Source organism: Coregonus clupeaformis, chromosome 29 (genome assembly GCF_020615455.1).
Source record: "Coregonus clupeaformis isolate EN_2021a chromosome 29, ASM2061545v1, whole genome shotgun sequence".
NCBI classification, from domain to species: Eukaryota; Metazoa; Chordata; class Actinopteri; order Salmoniformes; family Salmonidae; genus Coregonus; species Coregonus clupeaformis.
In genome coordinates this window covers 62,677,819-62,698,867 of record NC_059220.1, presented here as the reverse complement: position 1 = coordinate 62,698,867, position 21,049 = coordinate 62,677,819, and the positions used below count along the sequence as shown (strand labels likewise).

The window sequence follows — 21,049 nt, the reverse complement described above, 5'->3', positions numbered from 1 at the left end:
TTCATGAGCCGTGGTAAAATGTTCCACAGTAGAGACTGATAATTACCCTTCCAAGCGATACACCAACAGACTGCAGTCTGAAGTGATGGACAGCATTGATGGTGCCAAAATCTGCTAAGATAATACTCCTCAAGGTCAGCCTACGTGATTGGTTACATTTAGTGGTGGTGGGGGGGGAGAGTGTGAGCATACAGACAGACAGGCACACACGTAGACAGACACTAGTACACATGCACACACATTTAATCAACCATTCTAATCATTTCAATGCATGCATACACACATACACACACACACACACGCACACACACAGCCCAGACACTCGACAATGAGCATTGTTCTGCTAAGGCAGTCACACAGCTAACCATATAGTATGTCAGTCCACAGTGTTTAAAAAGGCCTGGGAAAAAATGGTTGTTGCTGAATTAAGATAAATTATGAATCAGACAGGGTTGAGACATGTTGGGGGGGTATTGAACTGGCTCTGAGCACTTTGACCTTCTGCAGGCCAGTGCATGTCTGACTTGTAACGCCTTATTGACAAGACTATTTCTAAACTGATTGTAGCAATGGGGTGTCTTCCACATATGCGTATTTATAAGAGAGTTAAAAACAGTGGGTACATTGATGGACCTGATCCCTAATGAAAAATAAAAACCAGTATGAACAACAACAAAAAATTCAGAGCTTGAACTTACACAGAGTATTCATTATAAAAAAAACATTTCACAATCCTACGATCTGTACCGTGATACTGCAGAACCAGTGACATTGATCAATTTGATTGGATTATCAGAATATCACGTTTAATGCTAACCATTATTGTACACTGTAATCATCATCTTGATATCACTATAGTTGCTCAGTAAAATGTCATAGCATTGGGCAACAGACCGACTGCTGAACACTTTTAATATTGACGAATATGTATGTTTCTTAATGCAACGTTGCCCATTCATACCCGATTTAATTAACATCTCAAGATAAAAATCCCCATTCCAAAACGCCCTCTTGCAAAAATCCTATACCTCAGCCCTCCCTCCAATCGAGAAGATGCACCAACAGCGACATCGTGAGTTGGCCTCATCTAGAGTAATGCGGTGATCCTGCCAAGTCTTCCCTATGGCATCAGACTAATACTGTCGAATGGTAAGACATGTATGCAAACTGAACATTGCCCAATCTATTTTAAGCACGTTAGTTAGAAAAAATGTAAGTCCATTTCTCATATTTGGACACAATAGATGGCTTTACAAAAGCTCACATAAATGGAGGTGAATCATAGCCTACGCTTTGTGGAGGAATACTTTTTACATAAAAAAGCATTCTAGTCTACCTGCGCTCTGTACATAGATCGAACTGCACATACCATTACTTCCATTGAAAACATTTTAATTTTGAAAAAATATGCAGTTAGAAAACCCCCCATCGTATAATTCGGTAAAGCCTTCTCCTCTCCCCCAAAGCAGGCTATAGTCATTAACACACAAAACCACGAACTGTTTTTAGCTACATTAACCTTGCAGCATAACCATCTGAGTGACGTTAATTGGTCATGCTCATCCGCATCCCGAATATCTGAAATTCAACAATTGGCACACCATAAAATAACACATTATACATTCATAAAGAGATGAATGTGCAGATATGATGAGGTCTGCACCAATTATAAATAACCCCGATATGTATCGACAATCAAATGATAAAAGTAACAAAAAAGAACATGCATGGACAGCGTTTAGCTTATTTTTCGTCCCAATGTGTCCTTTTTCCGTTTTTTATCAGTTTTAAAACAACAAATACAAATCCTATAACCGCAGTTCACAAAAAATAGAGAAATGGCACTTTGTATATATTCATATATAGTTTTATATGTATATATATATATATATATATCATATTGATAACATGAAAGAAGGGTCGAGTTGCCTTCTTCGTTAATTATGATATGGTTCCCCAGTGTGTGTTGAAACCGTGCGAAATCATGCAGATATGATACAGTCAGTTATTTACATTACATTCATGCGCTCGTGCAGCATTTCCCGATTCTTCTCTCTCAGATCCTCAGTCTGATTGCGGCAAATAGCTGTACTGGGAGGGAGGGGGCCGGAGGGGGGCTATACATATATTACAGTTGGTTCTGTTGCAGACTCATTGGCACTACAGTCAACTGGAGAAAACAAAACATGGTCTATCTCCGACAAATAGCAAATGAAGAAGCTTAGTAGCACAGCATTTGTTTATTTTTCTTCAATTGCCATTATGTCAACAGAACGCAGTACATTTGTCTGTCTGTTTTTATTCCGGGTTTTATTGTCAGTAGTCGTTTTACGCATCATTTGTTGTGGAGAAATGGTCGCTACAGTCGAACCCTCTTTGCGCGCCCCCGTCCGCATGGTAAGGCCCGCTATGCCAATAAGATGAGTCGCACACTGTCTGCAAGGAATTGATCTCTGACGCAGAGGAATTACCATCCCTCCGCTTTGATCTCTTGCGATTCCGCAAGATGAAGACAAGCATCCCTACAACAGTGAACGCAGACGTAACAAATACCAGTAGCAGCCCAGGGACTAGTACAGAGATGGATACCCTGTTCGGCTCCACATAGGAGTTCGAGCGCGTACCCGTGTCTGCGGTGAAAGTGCTGTTTTTGGAGAGAGAGGTGGGGTAGATTTTGTCATACAGCTTGGGACACATCAGATCATTTCTGACGTGACGGAAATCCCTTTTCCAGAACTCTTCTGGGGACTCACACTTGAGATCACTAACGATCACATCTGCCCCCAGTTTCTCTGTCCACTGTTTGAAAGGGACAATATTACACGAGCAATCCCAAGGGTTCCCATGCAAATCAATTTGTATGATCGAATTGAGCTGATCTAAAACCCCTACAACAGGGAGATATGTGAAATAATTATTATGCAGGCTAATCTTTGATAAAGACACTCCAAGGAAAGCATCCACAGGTAGCGCTTTCAGCAAGTTATTGTTGAGGAAAAGCACTCGCAGATTAGGCAGAGGGCTGAATGTGCCTGCCACTATCAGCTGTATGTCATTATATTCCAAACTGAGATATTCCAGATTTTGAAGTCCAATGAACATTTCCATAATGAGTGTATCCAGGTAATTCTTATCCATGTACAACCATCTTAATTCGGTAAGGTTTTGAAAAGTACTGTTGTCTATCACTTTGATGTTGTTTCCCCCCAAATCAAGGAGATTCAGACTTGAATAGCCATTGAGATGGTTCTTTTTTATAGCATGGATGTTGTTATCTCTCATGTTTAATTCGTGTGCAGTGAGGGGTTTGGGTTTTAGGTTAGCCAAGCTCTCTATCTTCTTGCCCTCGCAGTTAACCCCTAACCCCTGCCTGGATCCAATGAGCTTGCAGCTGCATGGCACGGGACATGATGCGTTCTGCACAATCTGCAGCTGCTCTCTCTCCCCATTCACACCTGTCATGGATGTGGGCTTCGTTTTCAACTGCCAGTGCGATTTAGAGCGTCCCTTTTGCCCATTCCCAGGGGTTGGGGACCCAGGATCACCACTCGCTTTATAAGGCGTTGGAACGGGCCCTGGTTCGGAGGTCTCGTCTTGGGTAGGAGGTGCAACTAAACTCTCGTCAGCATCACTTTTTAATGAAGGACACAGAACCATCTCTGATGTCTCGTTCAAGTCGTTCCCTTGCAGTGGCGTTGGAGCCTCGCAGATCACCCGGCCGATAAGCGCGTTCTGCGGTATATTCTCCAGCCATTCCTTCAGGGAAACCAGGTCGCAGTTGCAGTCCCAGGGGTTATCCTCCAATAAAACCTCCGCAATGCCCGGTATTTGTTCGAGAACTCCCTCATAAGGCACCGTTTTGATTCGGTTCCCTCGCAGGTCGAGGTGGGTGATGGGAACATGTTGAAACACATTTATAGGTAGTGCACTGATGAGGTTATCGTTTAGAATTAACACTTCAAGTTTATTTAAGTCCCTGAACACGGCCGGGTCAATGTCTCTCAATAGATTAAAATCAGCCTGAAGATATTCCAAGTCATCTAAACCAAGAAAGGTGCTCTTCCTAAATGACCGTATCTTGTTATTATTTATGTGTAGCCTTTTCACGAGCTGCAGTCCCAGAAAAGCTCCAGGGACAATGTCATGCAAACCGTTGTTTTCCAAATGCAAGCTTACGGCATTGTAGAAGTTAGCAAACTCATTGGGAAAAAGCCTGGATAAAGAATTTCCATGCAATAGCAAGTGATAAAACTGGGAACTGGGACCAGTCAAATGGTGCAGATTAGTGAAGCTCCTTTTTTCGCAGTCAATGTGCAAATCGCCTTCAATCTCATTGCAGGAGCAGATCTGCTCCTTACAAATGTCCCTTGTAACATTTCCAATAGCAACACAAAGAGCCGCCTTCAGCAAGACAATCCAAAGCAGCATTTTCAATACAAACAATTCATCCCCGATTTCAAGACATGAAAACGAGCTGTTTAATTAATGTTTTTAGTCCAGTTTATCAAAAAAAAAAAGATAGACCAACGGGTCTAAAAGAAAATACGACAGTCTGTTATAATATCCATGCTCATCTAGCCCGTTATGTCCAGACGTCCAGCTTTAAAATGACCATATAGAGTGCCTCAGATCGACTGAATCCTTTTGCTCGTATGAAAATAATTGAAAACAGCAAACCGCAATAGCAGCCGAAACATTTTTGGGGCTTTTGTTCGGTAATGACTGACCTTGCAAATTTTATAAATCCGTGATTTTCTCGTCGTGCTGCGGTAGCAGTGGGTGCTGTTCTTTTCCCCTCGGTGCTGAATTCACACCCGACGCTGGAGATTTAGTGCTGATCACACTGCCACTGCAAAAAAAACGCATTCCTCACACCTTTCGGTGTCTTCATTGCATTTGTTTCCACTGCTTTCCTTTCGTGATTTTGAATCACAAAGAGGTTACCCAGAGACTGTGCTCGTTCTAGCCGGGTGCTCTTAGAAAGATCTCACACCCTCTACTGAGCTGCAATGGCAAACATCCATCGTCTGAGGGAATGCTGAAAAAATATCAATCCACATAGAGGACTAGAAAGCGTTAAAATGTTCACACTAAAAGCTGTCGATCTGTTCAGTCTTTTTTGACCAATAATATTCCCATTCTAAAGCCAATAAGGTTATGGATTCCAACCGACGTTCTTTTTATGTCACTGCTTAGGCTGAATCCTTGCCTTAGGTCCGCTTCATTTTTTTTTTTTTTTTAAAGTAGACTAAACGTCATAACGCATTGCAAACGTATTGGAGACAACTCAGTTTCCAAATCGGGGGTTGGTAATAACCTCATCTAATGATTAATTTGCGCATTTTATGAAGAAGAAGAATCTCTGGTGTGTATTGCACCAAGCCCAGCATACGAGTGCCCTCCAGGGTGAATGTAACTTTCGCTTTGCTAGGAACCGCTGTTGAATGCGGTAAAATAATTAACTACATAGACTACAACGCACATGCAACCCAGCCAAATCATACGGCTCTCAGTTGACTACAACAAACAATGTGTCTATGTAAACTATGCGCACAAAGGCTACTGTGGGTCACGATTTCAAAGAGGATTGCAAAATACATATATATTTTAAAGATTAAAAAGCAAATGTGCTTTGCGTCAACTAACCCAAATGTTTCCGTATCGATTTTTGTCATAGTCTCTGCTTTGATACTATTGTTAAAACACACTTTGCAGTTATAGGCTAACTCAACCTTGTTGGTAGCACTAGATTTATGGAACATCATTGTTTTGTTTTGTTTTATTGTTGTGGTAGACCTCGTCTACTTATTTGATTGATAAGGAAAAAATGAAAACATAATTGGAATCATGAGATTGACATCACATCTCTGACATAATAGAAATAACTTCCAAAAAAGTAGGATCTCTGACAGGGATAGGCTCAACAACTCATATTGAATAATTTGCGTATTTTAAATGCATCAGTGTCTGTGGCGTTTCAAATGGTATCACATGCCAATGGCTAAGGATAAACCTGGATTTAGGGGTAGAACTAACAGAGTAAATGTAAATCCAGGACACTCCAATTAGTATGGTATGTATTCATTTTTGGATGTCCATCATCCATTTCGTATGATATGTAGTGAATTACAATTCCTATGATATGTTATGAATTGTATGATGTGTTACAATTCATACAATATGTTACTCATTTGCAAAGCATATGATATGTTACGAATTCCTATTTGTTGTGGCTAACATTAACTAGGTGGCTAACACTAACGTTAGCTAGGTGGCTAACGGTAGCTAGGCTAGGGGTTAGGAGTTAAGGTTAGGAGTTAGGGGAAGGGTTAGTTAACATGCTAAGTAGTTGCAAAGTAGCTCAAATGCTAAAGTTGTCTGATGAGATTCGAACAATCAACCTTTGGGTTGCTAGACGTTCACATCATACCAGGTGGCTAACACTAACGTTAGCTAGGTAGCTATTGTTAGCTAGAATAGGGGTTAGGGTTAAGGTTAGGAGTTAGGTTAAAGGATTAAGGTTAGTGTTAGGGGAAGGGTTAGCTAACATGCTAAGTAGTCGCAAAGTAGCTAAAATGCTAAAGTTGTCTGTTATGAGTTTCAAACACTCAACCTTTCGGTTGCTAGACGTTCGCCTTATATGCCTACCCATCCACCCTGACCAACCACCCTACATTCATTTTTTCCTTAGGTAAACTTCTGTCTTATGTAACCATACCAAACTTAAAATACCATACTAATTTGAGGGCCGGATTTATATTTACTATGTTATGTCTAGTCTATGAGACCAGGCTGTAAGGATAGAAGCAACCAGCACTCTTTTCAACCAGGGTCAAATGCCACATTCTCATGTAGGGTATTCTAAAGAGGCTCTTTCACAAATGATAATCTTCTGTTTACAAATATGGAGATGTACAGTGCACTCGGAAAGTATTCACCCCTTGACTTTTTCCACATTTTGTTACGTTACAGCCTTATTCTAAAATGAATTAAATTGTTTTTTTTTCCCTCATCAATGTACACACCTTACCCCATAATGACAAAGCAAAAACAGTGTTTTTTGTTGTTTTGCAAATGTATTAAAAATAAGAACGGAAATATCACAGTTACATAAGTATTCGGACCCCTTACTCAGTACTTTGTTGAAGCACGTTTGGCAGAGATTACAGCCTCGAGTCTTCTTGGGTATGACGCTACAAGCTTGGCACACCTGTATGTGGGGAGTTTCTCCCATTCTTCTCTGCAGATCCTCTCATGCTCTGTCATGTTGGATGGGGAGCGTCGCTGCACAGCTATTTTCAGGTCTCTCCAGAGATGTTAGATCGGGTTCAATTCCAGGCGCTGGCTGGGCGACTCAAGGATATTCAGAGACTTGTCCCGAAGCCACTCCTGCATTGTCTTGGCTTTGTGCTGAGGGTTGTTGTCTTGTTGGAAGATGAGTCGTCGCCCCAGTCTGAGATCATGAGCCCTCTGGAACAGGTTTTCATCAAGGATCTCTTTGTTCTTTGCTCCGTTCATCTTTCCTTCGATCCTGACTAGTGTCCCAGTCCCTGCTGCTGAAAAACATCCCCACAGCATGATGCTGCCACCACCATGCTTCAGCGTAGGGATGGTGCCAGGTTTCCTTCAGACGTGATGCTTGGCATTCAGGCTAAAGAGTTCAATCATGGTTTCATCAGACCAGAGAATCTTGTTTCTCATTGTCTGAGTGTCACGAGTTACAAAGCCAGAACCCAGAAGCAGACCAGGACAAGGTAAGTTGAAACGAAGGTGAGTGTTTATTTACAAGTTCAAGAGTGGTGCTGAATAATCCAGGGAACAGAGCGGGCGGCGTTGATTAGTTGTTGGGGGTGCAGTGGTTGATCCGATCATGGCTCGGCAGCCGCCGACCACCAGGCAGAGGTTGGATGAAGGTTCCGGACGAGGGACTGCAGATGGAACAAAACGGAGGTAAGTAAACAACAAATCAACAAAGTGCAAAACAACAAAACTAACGCTAGAAGCTCTACGACTGATACTCTGGTAAACCTACTGTTCATGGCTAACGATCCGGCAGGGAATGGATGTTAGGCCAGAGCCTAAGAAGGGTGATGATCAGGACCAGGTGTGCAGATTGCTGATGGGATGCAGGTGCGGAAATCAAGAGAGCTCCCCGGAGCGTTCCAGAACCCTCGGGAAACTGGAGATCACGAACATAACAACTAGTCCACAGACAGGACCCGACTCAGACTGCCGGGATCGTTACAGTACCCCCTCCGACGAACGCCACCGGGCGGACTCCCGGAGCGCCAGGATGGAGGCGGTAGAAGTCACTGATGAGGTCAGCATCTAGGACCTGTCGCCGCGGAATCCAACTCCTCTCTTCAGGACCATACCCCTCCCAGTCCACGAGATACTGAAACCCCGGCCCCGCCGTCTGGAATCCATGATGCGACGCACCGTGTAGGCAGGACCACCTCCGATCATCCGAGGAGGAGGAGGAGGAGGCGGAGGAGGCAACAGAGGACTGAGGAAAACAGGCTTGAGGCAGGAGACATGAAAGGTGGGATGGACTCTGAGCGTCCTCGGGAGTTTGAGTCGAACTGCCACCGGATTGATCACCTTCTCCACCACAAACGGACCAATGAACTTCGGTAACAACTTCCTAGACTCAGTCCGTAAAGGAAGATCCCGTGTGGCCAACCAGACCCTATCTCCGATGGTATAGGTGGGAGCGGGGATCCGGCGACGATTCGCCTGGAGCTGATACCGGTCCGAAACTCTAAGGAGTGCCTTTCTGGCCCGATGCCAGGTCCGGTGGCAACGACGAATATGGGCCTGAACAGAAGGCACTGAGAGCTCCTTCTCCTGAGAAGGGAACAAGGGAGGTTGGTAGCCATACAGGCACTGGAAGGGAGACATCCCAGTGGCAGATGTAGGGAGAGTATTGTGGGCATACTCAACCCAAGGCAACTGAGAGACCCAGGAGGTGGGGTTGGAAGAGGCCAGGCAGCGTAGCGTGGATTCCATCTTCTGGTTGGCTCTCTCCGCCTGCCCATTAGATTGGGGGTGAAAACCAGATGTGAGACTGACTGTAGCTCCAATGGCCAAACAGAAGGACTTCCAGACAGCAGAGGTAAACTGAGGGCCACGGTCGGAAACGATATCACTGGGCAAACCGTGGACCCTGAAAACCTCCCTAACCAGGATCTCGGACGTCTCCGAGGCAGAGGGAAGCTTGGCAATTGGCACAAAGTGGGCGAACTTGCTGAATCTGTCCACGATAGTCAGAACGACCGTGTTCCCCTCAGAAGCGGGCAACCCAGTGACAAAGTCCAGGGCCAGATGCGACCATGGTCGCCGGGGAATAGGAAGGGGGTGAAGTAGTCCAGAGCTGGGCCGATTGGTACTCTTATTCTGCGCACACACTGGACAGGCAGCAACATAACCCCGAGTATCCTCGGCCATGGCAGGCCACCAAAAACGTCTGCGAAGAAGCGCCATCGTCCGAGCCACGCCAGGGTGACAAGCCATCTTGCTGGCGTGGGACCATTTGAGGACCGCAGGACGAACCGACTCAGGCACAAACAACCGACCGGGTGGACCGTTACCGGGACCGGGCTGCGTCCGAAGGGGCCGCCATCACCTCCTCCTCAATCTTCCACCTAACAGCTCCCACGACGCAGTTCCGGGGGAGAATTGTCTCGGTCTTGGACCCACTCTCCTCCGTCTTGGAGAACATCCGAGACAAGGCGTCCGCCTTGCCGTTCTTAGATCCAGGTCGGAACGTCAGGGAAAAATTGAATCGTCCGAAAAACAACGACCACCTGGCCTGACGGGAGTTGAGACGTCTAGCCGATTGCACGTAAGCAAGATTCTTGTGGTCAGTCCAGACAATAAATGGTTGCTCCGCCCCCTCCAACCAGTGGCGCCACTCCTCCAAGGCAAGTTTCACCGCGAGAAGCTCCCGGTTACCCACATCGTAATTCCTCTCCGCAGGCGAAAGGCGACGAGAGTAGTAGGCGCAGGGATGGAGTTTACTGTCCGTGGAGCATCGCTGCGACAGGATGGCGCCAACTCCCACATCAGACGCGTCCACTTCAACGACGAACTGACGGGCCGTGTCCGGTTGAGAGAGAATCGGTGCGTTGGTGAATCGCCTCTTCAAATCCAGAAACGCTCGATCCGCCTCCGGATTCCACTTGAAGCTCCTGATACTGGAAGTCAAGGCAGTTAACGGAGCGGCCACACGGCTGTAATCCCGGATGAATCTGCGGTAGAAATTCGCAAACCCCAAAAATCTCTGGAGCTGCAATCTCGTACCGGGCTGGGCCCATTCCAGAACCGCTCTAACCTTCTCCTGGTCCATCCTAATCTCTCCCCTGGAGATGATGTACCCGAGAAAGGATGTCGTGTGGGCGTGAAACTCGCACTTCTCGGCCTTCACGAACAGGCGATTCTCCAACAATCGCTGCAGAACCTGCCGGACATGCTGGACGTGGTCGGAAGGTTCCTTCGAGAAGATCAGAATGTCATCCAGATAAACAAACACAAAGAGACCGATCATATCTCTCAGGACGTCGTTCACCATACTCTGGAATACCGCTGGAGCATTGGTCAGTCCAAACGGCATCACCTGATACTCGAAGTGACCCATCGGTGTATTGAAACCCGTCAACCACTCGTCTCCCTCTCTGATCCGGACCATGTGATACGCATTGCGTAGGTCTAGCTTGGTGAACACCGTAGCACCCTGTAAGGAGTCGAAGGCAGAACTCATCAAGGGCAGGGGATACTTGTTCTTGACCGTGATGTCATTCAACCCCCGATAATCAATACACGGTCGAAGAGAGCCATCCTTCTTACCCACAAAGAAGAATCCTGCCCCCCAGGGGTGATGACGAGGGACGAACGAGACCAGCAGCTAGGGACTCCTTGATGTAGGTCTCCAAAGCCTCCCGTTCAGGGCGGGAGATACTGTATAACCTTCCCTTGGGGTAGACAGCTCCAGGGAACAGGTTGATGGCACAATCATATGGTCGGTGGGGAGGGAGTGACAGAGCCTTCTGCTTACTGAACACTTCCCCCAAATCGTGATATGTCTCGGGAACCAGGGACAAATCTGGGGGTTTAGCCTCAATCACCTGACTGGGAACCGAATGGGGACAGGCAGTCTTGAGACAGTTAGCATGACAATCAAGGCTCCAACTCGTTACCTTGCCCGTCACCCAATCGAACGTGGGATTGTGTTCCTTCAGCCAGGGGTATCCAAGGACCAGAGGAACATGGGAAGACGGCAGAATGAAGAATGAAATCATCTCCGAATGATTCCCCGACAACAGCATCTTAACCGGTTCAGTCCTCATCGTGATACGTGCCAGCCTACTGCCGTTCAGAGTGGTCGCTTCAATGGCTTCCGGCAATTGCTCCTTGGAAAGCCCCAGCTGTTCCACCAACTCGGCATCAAGAAAGCTTCCATCGGCACCTGAATCGATAAAAGCGTTAATCGCTAAGCTCTGATTCCTGTTCACAAGGGTAGCCGGGAAACGGGGTCTGACAGAGGTATTGAGAGGTCGAAACTGGCTCGCTAAAAGTCCTCCCAACTTTAGCGAGCCGCGCAGTTTGACGACCGCCGGGAACAGGTGGCGAGGTAATGTCCCGAACCACCACAGTAGAGGCAACAGTTAGTCCTACGTCTGAGTTGGCGTTCCTCCTTGGTTAACCCGTGCCGCCCTACTTGCATTGGTTCCGAATCGGGAGACAGGACCTCTCCACTAATCCTGTGTGGTGGACGATGATCGACGTATTCTGGTCCAATCCCCGACCCGACTGGAACCTGAGAAGCTGATCGATTGGACGGACCCCACTGCTTCTCCCTCCTTCGCTCTCGGACTCGATTATCCACCCGAATAGACAAGGCTACCAAGCTGTCCAGGTCACTAGGCTCCGGATAGGAGATCAACTCATCCTTGAGCTGCTCCGACAGACCCTGGTAGAAGGCCGCTTGCAGAGACTCCTCATTCCACCCACTCTCCACAGCCAACGTCTTGAACTCGATCACGAAGTCGGCCACGCTGCGAGTTCCTTGGTGAAGCGAAAACAGGCGCCTAGCTGCGTCCCTCCCTCGGACGGAATGGTCGAAAAGCTTCCTCAGCTCGGCCGTGAACCCCGGGTATGAAGCCATACAGGGGTCTTTTCGTTCCCAAACGGCTGAAGCCCACTCCAGCGCTCGACCACGCAGCAACTCAATCACAAAGGCTATCCTAGCCTTGTCTGTGGCATAAGAGTAGGGCTGTAGATCGAACACTAACCCACACTGCATAAGGAAAGAACGGCATCTTCCCAGCTCCCCCTCATATTTATCCGGCGTCGGAACCTTGGGCTCACGGAAGGACACCGCTCCAGACGCGGCAGGCGAGATGGGTGAAACCGGTAGTGGATCCTCCACCGGAAACTTCGCGCTGGTTCTGGACCTCCGTCAGACCGGTAGAAAGGTTCCGAACTGCCAACGCGATCTCCTGTAGCTCCGTGCTATGATGGCCCAACATCTTCTCCTGATGGGTAATGGCATGGCGAACAGAGTCCAGGTCCGCTGGGTTCATTACTGGCCGGATCGTTCTGTCACGAGTTACAAAGCCAGAACCCAGAAGCAGACCAGGACAAGGTAAGTTGAAACGAAGGTGAGTGTTTATTTACAAGTTCAAGAGTGGTGCTGAATAATCCAGGGAACAGAGCGGGCGGCGTTGATTAGTTGTTGGGGGTGCAGTGGTTGATCCGATCATGGCTCGGCAGCCGCCGACCACCAGGCAGAGGTTGGATGAAGGTTCCGGACGAGGGACTGCAGATGGAACAAAACGGAGGTAAGTAAACAACAAATCAACAAAGTGCAAAACAACAAAACTAACGCTAGAAGCTCTACGACTGATACTCTGGTAAACCTACTGTTCATGGCTAACGATCCGGCAGGGAATGGATGTTAGGCCAGAGCCTAAGAAGGGTGATGATCAGGACCAGGTGTGCAGATTGCTGATGGGATGCAGGTGCGGAAATCAAGAGAGCTCCCCGGAGCGTTCCAGAACCCTCGGGAAACTGGAGATCACGAACATAACAACTAGTCCACAGACAGGACCCGACTCAGACTGCCGGGATCGTTACACTGAGAGTCCTTTAGGTGCTTTTTGGCAAACTCCAAGCGGGCTGTCATGTGCCTTTTACTGAGGAGTGGCTTCCGTCTGGCCACTCTACCATAAAGGCCTGATTGGTGGACTGCTGCAAAGGTGGTTGTCCTTCTAAAAGGTTCTCCCATCTCCTCAGAGGAACTCTGGAGCTCATTCAGAGTGACCATCGGGTTCCCTGACCAAGGCCCTTGTCCCCCGATTGTTCAGTTTGGCCAGGCGGCCAGCTCTAGGAAGAGTCTTGGTGGTTCCAAACTTCTTCCATTTAAGAATGATGGAGGCCACTGTGTACTTGGGGACCTTAAATGCTGCAGAAATGTTTTGGTACCCTTCCCCAAATCTGTGCCTCAACAAAATCATGTCTCAGAACTCTACGGACAATTCCTTCGACCTCATGGCTTGGTTTTTGCTCTGTGGGACCTTATATACAGTGCACTCAGAAATTATTCAGACCCCTTTACTTTTTCCACATTCTGTTACATTACAGCCTTATTCTAAAATGGATTAAATTGTTTTTTTCCCTCATCAATCTACACACAATATCCCCTAAAATAATGTTGCCCTACTCCTTGTTCTCCTTCTTCTGTTTGTGAGAGTTGTTTTTGTTGTTTTTATGATTGACTCGAAAAGGATCATATCTGAACACATGCTGGGTTGAAGGACTGGCACACAAAAGACTGATAAACAACTAAAAACACTAAGGTCACTGAATGCTCCTAAAAGGCTAAAGAAAAATAAAAAACATTTTATGCCAATTTCCTGATGCTTTCAGAGATTGTTTCTCTGACTTTTTAAGAGCATGATGGAAACTAATCTGTGTGTGTTTGCTGGTCAGGTTAAGGTTATGTCATAATTTGGTTAATGTTTAGTGTGTCTTAGCCAGCAGCCTTATTATAAAATGTATTAAATAAATACAAATCCTCATCAATCTTCACACAATACTCCATAATGACAAAGCAAAAACCGGTTTTTAGAAGTTTCTGCACATTTATTAAAAATAAAAACATAAATATCTTATTTAAATAAGTATTCAGACCCTTTGCTACGAGACTCGAATTTGAGTTCAGGTGCATCCTGGTTCCATTGATCATCCTTGAGATGTTTCTACAACTTGATTGGAGTCCACCTGTGGTAAATTCAATTGATTGGACATGATTTGGAAAGGCACACACCTGTCTACGTAAGGTCCCCCTGTTGACAGTGCATGTCAGAGCAAAATCAAGCCATGAGACCGAAGGAATTGTCCGTAGAGCTCCGAGACAGGATTATGTCGAGGCACAGATCTGGGGAAGGGTATCAAAAAAATTCTCTAGCATTGAAGGTCCCCAAGAACACAGTGGCCTACATCAAATTTAAATGGAAGAAGTTTGGAACCACCAAGACTCTTCCTAGAGCTGCCCGCCTGGCCAAACTGAGCAATCGGGGGAGAAGGGCCTTGGTCAGGGAGGAGACCAAGAACCCGATGGTCATTCTGACAGAACTCCACAGTTCCTCTGTGGAGATGAGAGAACCTTCCAGAAGGACAACCATCTCTGCAGCACTCCACCAATCAGGCCTTTATGGTAGGGTGGCCAGACAGAAGCCACTCCTCAGTAATAGGCACATGACAGCCCGCTTGGAGTTTTCCAAAAGGCACCTAAAGGACTCTCAGACCATGAGAAACAAGATTGTCTGGTCTGATGAAACCAAGATTGAACTATTTGACCTGATTGCCAAGCGTCACTTCTGGAGGAAACCTGGCACCATCCCTATGGTGACGCATGGTGGTGGCAGCATCATGCTGTGGGGATGTTTTTCACAGACAGGGACTGGGAGACTAGTCAGGATCGAGGGAAAGCTGAATTGAGAAATGTACAGAGAGATCCTTGATGAAAACCTGCTCCAGAGTGCTCAGGACCTCAGACTGGGGCGAAGGTTCACCTTCCAACAGGATACTGACCCTAAGCACACAGCCAAGACAAGGCAGGAATGGCTTCAGGACAAGTCTCTGAATGTCCTTGAGTTGCCCAGTCAGAGCCCAGACTTGAACCCGATCGAACATCTCTGGAGAGACCTGAAAATAGCTCTGCAGTGACGCTCCCCACCCAACCTGACAGATCTTGAGATGATCTGCATAGAAGAATGGGAGAAACACCCCAAATACAGGTGTGCCAAGCTTGTAGCGTCATACCCAAGAAAACTCGAGGCTATAATCACTGCCAAAGGTTCTTCAACAAAGTACTGAGTAAAGGGTCTGAATACTTATGTAAATGTGACGTTTCAGTTTTTTATTTTTTATACATTTGCAGAAAAATCTAAAAACCTGTTTTTGATTTGTCATTATTGGGTATTGTGTGTAGATTGATGAGGGGGAAAAACAATTTCATCCATTTTAGAATAAAGCTGTAACGTAACAAAATGTGGAAAAAGTGAATGGGTCTGAATACTTTACAAATCATGTCCAATCAATTGAATTTTCCACAGGTGGACTCTAATCAAGTTGTAGAAACATCTCAAGGATGATCAATGGAAACAGGATGCACCTGAGCTCCATTTCGAGTCACATAGCAAAGGGTCTGAATACTTATGTAAATAAGGTATTTTTGTTTTTGATTTTAATAAATGTGCAAAACAATTTAAAAACCTGTTTTTACTTTGTCATTATGGGGTATTGTGTGTAGATTGATGAGGATTTTTATTTATTTGACACATTTTAGAATAAGGCTGTAACGTAACAAAATGTGGAAATAGTCAAGAGGTCTGAATATTTTCCAAATGTGCTGTACAGTAGAGATTGCCCACTTTTTCCTAAAGTAGCTCTGTAATGGGCAGTGCTATTGTAGTCCATACAAAATCTGTATGGTTTTGCTATTGTAGTCCATACAAAACCTGTATGGTTTCACAGTAACACGTTACATATAGTCCCAGATTCCCATTTTTAAAGAAGTCTTTATGAGGAGAATGTAGGAACAAGATCATGTTCTGCTGGCTAAGACACACTAAACATGAACCAAATGAGGAAATAACCTTAACCTGACCAGCAAACACACACAGATTAGTTTCCATCAGGCTCTTAAAATGTCAGAGAAACAAGCTCTGAAAGCATCAGGAAATTGGCATAAAATATATTTAATTATTTGGTCTTTAGCCTTTTTGAAGCATTCTGTGAACATTCGGTGACCTTAGTATTTTTAGTTGTTTATTAGTCTTGTGTGTCAGTCCTTCAACCCAGCATGTGTTCAGATATGATCCTTTCGGAGTCAATCATAAAAACAACAACAACAACTCCCACACACAGAAGAAGGAGAACCAGAAGGAGGGCAAAATACCACAAGTCAAATGTTGAAATATTTCAATCACACACACACACAAACACACACACACACACACAAATACACACACACACGGTCTCTTGTCCCTATTGAAACCTATAGTTTTCTGGACATTAACGTCCATTAGGACAGATTCCAGTGAGGGCAGGTTGTTATGTGTTAATGGATGTTTGCCTGCAGACTTTCCAATCAACTAGGGTCCCGCTGTGGGCCAGATCAAAACATGCAGTGATGTGTTCAAGCTAAACTAAGTAACCAATAGTCAATTTGGCCAGCCAAACAAACAGCGCACAGAGGAGGGACATGCATCCAAGGGCACATCAATCATGCACACTCATCAATGTGTGTGTGTGTGTGTGTGTGTGTGTGTATGTGTGTATGTGTGTATGTGAGTGAGTGAGTGAGTGAGTGAGTGAGTGAGTGAGTGAGTGAGTGAGTGAGAGAGAGAGAGAGAGAGAGAAAAAAGGGATACTGAACCATTGCTGAGTCTTGATTGATGATTTATATTCAGAACAAAACACAGTTATGCATGCTTCCTAGGGTTTATGTAGTCCACATATTTAATATTTGCAACATGCAGTTGTTAACAGATAGTGTTAGAGTGATTTGTAGCTATACTCCCATATAGTCACTTCGATATCAATTGGACATAAATAGGCATACTTGGGTTACACCAGGGTATTAAATTCATCTTAACCTAAATAAGAATCTCACATTGTGGAGCAGCAGATATGGTGTCATCTAGCATTATGGTGATTCAATATTTAATATGTGAAAAAACACCTCTAGATTTATGGTTTGAGACAATGCAACATCTGCCTTTTAAAAACTACATCATGGTCTTGAAGGAAGGATAGTAACTCTCAGAAATGCCTGACAATGGGGCTGTCCATGGTGCTAAATTGTTTAATGTGTGATTTTATTAGCAGATTTTATTAGCAGATCATTTGGTGTGTGTGTGTGTGTGTGTGTGTGTGTGTGTGTGTGTGTGTGTGTGTGTGTGTGTGTGTGTGTGTACAACTGATAATGTGTGTGTGTGTGTTCCTCATGATAATACATATACATCATCTTGATTAGATTTTTACCCTCCTATAATAACCATCTGTGTAAGAGACCCATATTGCTAGAATCAGTTAGAAATAGTGTTGTCAGTAAGGTGTTACAAGTCAGACATGCACTGGCCTGCAGAAGATCAGAGGGCTGAAAGTGAGTTTCACATCATGCCCCCAAACATGTTCATCCCTGTCTGATCCTTGATGTGTTTTCTAAATACAGTAACAACCAACAGCATGAGAGTTTCCCCCAGGTTTTTAACCACTGTAATCTGACAGAGGTACTGTCCAAATGTGAAATTGATTGTTTTGTGATTTCAGCATCAGAATCATGTTCTGGGTGTGTGTGTGTTTGTGAATGTGTGTGTGTGTGTGTGTCTGTTTGTGTGTGTGTGTGTGTGTGTGCGTGTTAACCTTAGCCACAACTCTAACCACAAATTGAACCCATCTATTTGCATGCAAACATACAGAAGTTATCTCTATGAATTATGCTAAAATGCTCATGAATTGAAATGCCAATGTCAAGTTAATACCAACCACATCCGCAACACCAGTTTTGAAACTATTTTAATCTTTGAATTTGTTTGGTTATTCAATGACGGAACACACTTAATACATCAATAAACTATTCAAAAGTGTTCAATGCGTCACACGGTTTTATTGACCGATCTGAGTACTGTGTCATTACAGTAAATACACAGTTTTGCTAAATCTGGCTTCTTTTGATCAATAACGCCTTTTGAATATTTTTAGCAAAGGGTGATACAAACTGGGCCTTTTGTAGTAATGGCTGATCAATAAGTTCCAACTAAGTGGTTTGATGAAGATCAAATATTCTCATCCCAGATTGCCCTTTTCTCAACACTCATATTGAACAAGCACCAGGAACAGGGTTGGGGTCAATTCCATTTCAATTCCAGTTAATTCAGAAAGTAAACCAAATTCCAATTCCAATTAAAAATGTTCCTCATTGAAAAACATTGAAGATAAATGGAATTGGAATTTCAGTGAACTTCTGGAATTGACTAGAATTTACATGGAATTGACCTCAACCCTGATCAGGGTCCATATTCACAAAGAGTCTCAGAGTAGGAATGTTGGGGTGTATTAACTTGTGCAAAACGTGAAAAATAAAGAGAAAAAAAGTTTCTTATTGGACAAATTAATGTATGTCCCTCCCAATTGATGCCTGTTTGGTTCCGTTTGGTGAATACACCCCTGATCTAGGATCAGTTTAACCTTTTAGATCATAATGAATAAGACAGGGGGACCTGATCCTAGATCAGCATCCTACTCTGCGATACTTTGCAATACAGTCCTGATTTCAAAGCCATGCTTCGCACAAACCATATGTTATGCACCCCTTAATTCAATGTTTGTAATGTTTCAAATCAGCGACACCCTTTACTCTTAAAACATTGCGAGGCAGAGAAAACCTTGCTAATCCTTTAGCCTACAGTGAGCACTAAACATTCCCACTTAGTCTTTTCAGAGTCCTGTCGGGCAGCTAATAACATCTTTGCTCTTGGCACTCATTTACATTTACATTTACGACATTTAGCAGACGCTCTTATCCAGAGCGACTTACAAATTGGTGCATTCACACTATAGCCAGTGGGATAACCACTTTACAATATTTTTATTTTATTTTTTTAAGGGGGGGGGTAGAAGGATTACTTTATCCTATCCCAGGTATTCCTTAAAGAGGTGGGGTTTCAAATGTCTCCGGAAGGTGGTGAGTGACTCCGCTGTCCTGGCGTCGTGAGGGAGCTTGTTCCACCATTGGGGTGCCAGAGCAGCGAACAGTTTTGACTGGGCTGAGCGGGAACTATGCTTCCGCAGAGGAAGGGGAGCCAGCAGGCCAGAGGTGGATGAACGCAATGCCCTCGTTTGGGTGTAGGGACTGATCAGAGCCCGAAGGTACAGAGGTGCCGTTCCCCTCACAGCTCCAATCATCTGGTGTGATTTCGAAGGGAAAACACATCCCACTTCAGACTCCTCCAGATGTGGTCGTCTTAGCTGGATCGGTAAACAGATGAGAGATTTAATAAATATGAAAATAACAAATGAATATCTAGCTACCTCCGAACAGAGGTGTTAGGGAGGTCAAGCTTGTGTGATCAATCACATGGGTTTCTGTGTATTATGCAGAGGAGTTAAGCCAAGCCAAGGCTGAGCTTTACCTGGGGGTGAGTTCATCCGTTCTATGGTCTGTGAAGATGTTTGGCATTGATTAATAGAAAGTATACCGTAAACATTGAAGATTGACTCACATGGCAACCACGGTGAACTCCTTGGGAGATCAGACAGAGAAACAATCCACAATTTGGTTTCGTCACATGGTCTACCAGAGAATAGCACTGTCAATGGTGCTGAAATCGGTGTGTAGTGTTCTTAGCAGAACATGGATAGTTTGTGTGTGTGCCCGCATGTGTGTGTAAACCCTAACTTGCCACAAGTTGCCATAAGACAGTCCATCATTGAATCATAATCAAGTTCTCATGAATAGCAATGCCAATGAAGCAAATATCATTATCAGCACCAGTCCATCCATGTTTGTCCTTGATCAGAAAGTATAGAAGCTGTAAACACTGACTCATATAGCAACTGCTTTGGCATCCTTGGAACATCAGACTATGAATTTAACTTGTTCTGCTTTGCAGATGCTTTTCGATTATCGTCTCCCTCTTGTCGCCCTGCCCATTCATTTCTTGCTACACTTTTCACATGCAGGAAAGCTTTGCAGGTGTATCATGTACAGAAATAGCTAAGCCAAGTGGCGACTTTAAATCAATAGGCCGATTGGCAGGGAGGTAGCACCTCTTGATATATCGACCTGCGATTGTTCATGTGGAATCAGCTAAGTGTCCTTGATTAACTGTCAAGCTGTTTGCAGCTGTTGGCATACTGCACCTTTACGCTAACGTGCGTCTTCCTCAGACTCCTCTTCATAGCTTGTGTTTTTTGAGAAGAACACAAATCCCTGTTTTGATATACACTAAGAACCCTGTCAGGCCATAGAGTGACATTTCCCCCTCTGACTGTGTCTTCCTTGTAATTATGACTAGTGTCTTGTTCAATGCAGCAGCTGCATCGCTCATGATATCAATACTAGTGCACATGATATGAGTGACGGAGGAGGCTAAGCCTAGCTAATTGTATGTGCAGTGCTGAAACCGCTGCCTTCAGATGTCTCAATTAACTCCATCATCATTTCGGTTACCATGGTTCCCTCCCCTCACTACTGAATAATAAGAGCACACTTAGATTAAAACCAAATAGGGCCACAGTTAGGGAATATGTCTAACAATATTCACATTTTACTCTAAGTGCCCCTTATGTACTGTATTTGCATGGTAGTTACATAGACAGGTACAGTGTGTTTTCATTGGTACATAGAGCAATTATAGCGGTTATATCTGTTTGAGGTTTGTAACACGTTGATATGTGTATACCTTATAGATTTGTAAACAAACAATGGTGGCTAAACCTCCTTTCACACTAGTATGTCTGTTTGATATCACTCAGATAT

At 44.7% G+C, this 21,049-nt stretch overlaps 1 protein-coding gene across 1 annotated transcript; it reads right to left on the bottom strand.

Moving 5' to 3' along the window:
- Positions 1 to 1,298: 1,298 nt before the first annotated feature.
- Positions 1,299 to 5,421, bottom strand: LOC121557548 (SLIT and NTRK-like protein 1). The gene has a single exon (XM_041871139.2). The coding sequence runs from the start codon at positions 4,426 to 4,428 to the stop codon at positions 2,329 to 2,331; it is 2,100 nt and encodes a 699-aa protein (XP_041727073.1). The 5' UTR covers positions 4,429 to 5,421; the 3' UTR covers positions 1,299 to 2,328.
- Between the last annotated feature and the right edge of the window lie 15,628 nt (positions 5,422 to 21,049).

Bases quoted from the DNA above. Each gene is read 5' to 3' on its own strand.
- LOC121557548 (XM_041871139.2), bottom strand. From the start codon at position 4,428: ATGCTGCTTTGGATTGTCTTGCTGAAGGCGGCTCTTTGTGTTGCTATT.